The 4,026-nt window shown below is 36.9% G+C and overlaps 1 protein-coding gene across 1 annotated transcript in view; it reads right to left on the bottom strand.

Annotated features, from left to right (window-relative positions):
* Positions 1 to 3,364, bottom strand: part of LOC108777060 (aminopeptidase N) — a 9,515-nt gene extending 6,151 nt beyond the window's left edge. Inside the window, exons 1-8 of the mRNA XM_018543856.1 lie at positions 3,276 to 3,364; positions 2,485 to 2,585; positions 2,143 to 2,402; positions 1,691 to 1,888; positions 1,216 to 1,356; positions 712 to 1,047; positions 488 to 638; positions 163 to 289 (exon numbers count right to left, since the gene is read on the bottom strand). Of these exons, the coding sequence (XP_018399358.1) occupies positions 163 to 289; positions 488 to 638; positions 712 to 1,047; positions 1,216 to 1,356; positions 1,691 to 1,888; positions 2,143 to 2,402; positions 2,485 to 2,568 (1,297 nt within the window). The 5' untranslated portion in view covers positions 2,569 to 2,585; positions 3,276 to 3,364. The remainder of the gene's footprint in view (positions 1 to 162; positions 290 to 487; positions 639 to 711; positions 1,048 to 1,215; positions 1,357 to 1,690; positions 1,889 to 2,142; positions 2,403 to 2,484; positions 2,586 to 3,275) is intronic.
* Positions 3,365 to 4,026: the final 662 nt, after the last annotated feature.

Raw genomic sequence — 4,026 nt, forward strand, 5'->3', positions numbered from 1 at the left:
ATATATATATATATATATATAATAGTTATTTGTAATTATTTTTTTTATACTATACCTTTGATACCAAAATTTTTTCCTTGTCGGCTTTATGAGTAATATAGTATGTAAATGTAATCCATTGTCTTATAAAAACATTAAATTATTGTAATTTATTTTAATTACCTTTAGTCCATGTTGCTTCTTGTCTGATGCCAGCCACTCTTGAAAAAGGTGCTGTCTGCGCAAATTCGTAATACAGAGGATACAACATTGTCATCGGCCATTTTCCTTCCATCTCATTCGGATTGAGCTGTTTGAAATACATAATTAATTTCTCAGAAATTAATACCATAATTTTTATTACAAAATAGAATTAATACAAAATCATTCAAAATACTAATTTTTGCTATTTGTACATATTTTATAGTAACTACGAAAGCGTTTGCAGTTGTAAAAGATATATTGCGCGATATCGTTATATAATTAAAAAAAGATATCAGAGGCTTACGTCGATTGTCGCCATGGATGCTAAGAACGAATCAAGAGCTTTGTTAACCGGCGCATCGTTTCGACGATACGGTGTAACGGATTGGCCGATCCATTGATAGAGAAGTTCATTCGCAGTAGTCCAGACTAGAGAACTACTGAGTTCGCTTTCCCTGAAAAAAGTTATTTACTTTATATGTGCTACTTCGCGGAAATATGAGATTATTCTTATAGATATTTATATACTTGAAGAACATGAGACCCCAATTGTCGGAAGCTTTACAAGTGCTGTACATGGGATTCGCCATGAGGTCCAATTTCGGTAAACCAATAGAGCTATTGAAATAATCTTGCAAATAATTAATAATTTTAACAACTTTATTAGGGACATTAAGCATCGACTCCATAAATTCTTTGCGGCCCCAAACCTTCACCTGCAGTCTTTTTCCATTTATTTCATTAATTTCCTTCGTGGGCTCGATGTTCTGCAGATCGGATATTACGAGGGCAAATTGATTTGTTGACATTCGAGGTGTCTCTGCAAACTCTTCTTCAATCTTGTCTGACGACTCACGCCCAAAGCTTAAAAAAAGACAAGATGTAAGAGTAATATTTACCGGTAATATTTAAGCTTGCAAAATTTAGGCTAACAATTTACAGAATTCAATGAATATTTTTTATACTAGAAATCGATGGAGCTCCAATATAATACTCTGGGGGAGATTGAAAGATTCAATATTAGCATCTTACATTGCAGGCATATTCGAGCGTGCTGTAAAGCCTTTAGGATAAAGTACACTCAGCTTGAAAGTCGCTTTATAAGGTGGTTCGTCCATACAAGGGAACATTTTCTGCGCGTTATCTAATTGTAAATAAGTGGCGATGAAGGGACTGAAAAATAAAAAGGAAGTAAATATGAATTGTAGTTGCTGTTCTCACCGCGTTTTTTAATCCATTAATCAGAATTCTTCTATCCTAGTATAACACATATTATTCCAATAATATTGCAGTATTATTGGAAACATTGCAGCAATATTGCTGTAAGCTTTTGTATGGGACGTTTTTTTTAATTTCTTTATATATCGTACAAATGTTTTAAAAATTATGTAAATAAATCACAGTGGTATACTTGTGGAAACAAAAATTTCAAAACAATTATTTGATAACTTTATATAATTTTTAAGTTTTGCTTTGAGAAGTAACAAAAGACATTTGCTACACTTACTGTTTTCGACCTTCAGAATCCATGTACGCGTTTTTGTAAAGGCCAGTAGTTTCATTAGTCGTAAAATTTCCAAAGTATGTGATATCGACTTCACAGGCACTTCCATTCTTCAACATTTGTTCCAGATAGATGATGTACCAAGATTTCCTATTCTGCCGTTCGGTCCGTGCAATATTGAAGTATGATTCGTCTCCCATTCTATATCACAAAGATAACAGAAAATTAGATTCTATTATGATTTAAAAATTTCATTATAACGAGAACGAACTATTTGCAAAAAACAATATTCTATTATCATTGTAACACGAATACAATAAGAATTATTACTGGAATTATGAAAATTAATGTTATAAAAATGCATTCACTTTGCATAAAAAATTAAATTATTAAATAGCATTTTACATTTAAACTATGAAATTTCTATTACTTAATTATGCGGTTTATTTGCTTACGGTTCATCGCCCGGTAATTTAAGTAGTCTGACTGCGACTACTGAAATCTCAAGATTCGGATGGACGTTCAGTGTTATCCTGTCACTAGTATCGGACCAGGTAAGATTGATCTTAACACGGCCGTTGAACTGATTGCTCTCGATGAAGGGTATTTTGATATCCACGTGATAACTGGTCGGTGTAACTTCACTCGGTAACCTGTATTGACGCATTTTCGTGTAGTAGATATCGTTCAGATCGATACTGCGCTTCCATCGGCCCTGCGATCAAACGAGCAACATTTTATTTCGTTGGATTACTACAGTTGGATTACAACAGTTTCTTAATTTGTTGACACGATACTTCGACATCACTAATGCTTCGAGGAAGACCAGATGATATCACCGACAGTAGAAAGATTCCTGACAGCAACATTGCCCACATCATGATGGTACAGAATAAACCTGAATTATAGTTAGTATTTAGTGCGGAGTTATTTAAATATTCACTTGCACAAAAAACTGTATGTTGAAGTTAATTCGGTATGAAATAGTTTTGAGTCTAATGAATAGTCCAACGTCACTATAGCAGTCAAGTTCTCTTATCACGAGGGATCTTATCTTGATAAAATTAATTAACTGAGAAAAATAATAAATTATTAAATTAAACATTTTAAATTCTTAAAATTTAGATTACCGCTAAATTAATATAAATAAAATAAATTGAGGATGAAATAGAGCAATATGACGCTTCAATTGAAACGTTTAGTTTTAATATAACAGCAGCTTAATCAACTTTTTTAAAAATTTGGAGAAATTAAATTTAAATAAACTAATAGCTAATAATTTTTGGTCCGACGGGGTTTGCACCAACCTGGGTTGAATTAATGCTTTGCTATTGATTGACGTTAACACGTTCTACCAATAGGAGAACACAAAATGTCATTGATTCAATTCAGATTGGTGCAAACTCAGTCGGACTGAAAACACCATAGATTTGAAAAAATCTGAAGAAAATCAATTCTTCCTCGCAGGTCGCAGGAATCTTAATAAAATTTTGTACTGCTTTCATGAGCGGAGTATTCTGAGACTTCGTAGAAAGGGATTTATTTCGCGTTATAGAAAATCGCGACTCAATCGATTTCTGGTGCTTACAGCGTTATCCTCGCGACAGGCGTGCACGCCTGAGGGACGCAGAGGATGATCTGTCAGCGGCGCGCGATCGCGGCTTACGAAGAACCGACTCGGATATTATCCGTATTACCGCACCGCCGCGCCGGTTGACCTTGATACTCCTTAAACAAGAGACGACTTCCTCTGGGAGAAGTCCGGGAGAATCTCTGGAACGACTGTGTGATAGCGTAGTCGCGTGCAAACTGTCGCTCGAACGGTTCCTCGTTGGCCTCGGTCGCCAAAAAGCGACGGAAACGCGCGGAAAAACACACCGGTGCCAGTCTCGCGTGACGTATCACCCCAGGAATCGGATTCAGGTCCACTTAGGGCAAATCGGCGGATCGTCCATCCATTATCCAATCTGGCGATCGCGACCGTCGTCGCTGAAGGGGGACCTAATCGCGGCGGAGTCAATCCGGACGAAGAGACGACGACGTCAACGGTCAATCTATGGTCGGCGGTGTCGGCTATCAAATTGGGAACAAAGTGCGTCTCGGGCATTGCCTGTTGCAAGGACCTTCGCACCATTGTGCTCCCCTTTAAACACTCGATACTAGCGTACTTGTCTGTATATGTCTGTATTGCGTTGCTATCACCAATGACACATTATTATGACACGTGCCGCTGATCTACGTGCCGGCTCCTGGTACCGACCCCGAACCAAGCCCAATGTGCACTTGGACCACGACACCATATCGCCTTAATTGGACTTGATAGAGTATTTTGTTCATGA

Source organism: Cyphomyrmex costatus, unplaced genomic scaffold, assembly GCF_001594065.2.
Source record: "Cyphomyrmex costatus isolate MS0001 unplaced genomic scaffold, Ccosl1.0 scaffold40, whole genome shotgun sequence".
Taxonomy (NCBI): Eukaryota; Metazoa; Arthropoda; class Insecta; order Hymenoptera; family Formicidae; genus Cyphomyrmex; species Cyphomyrmex costatus.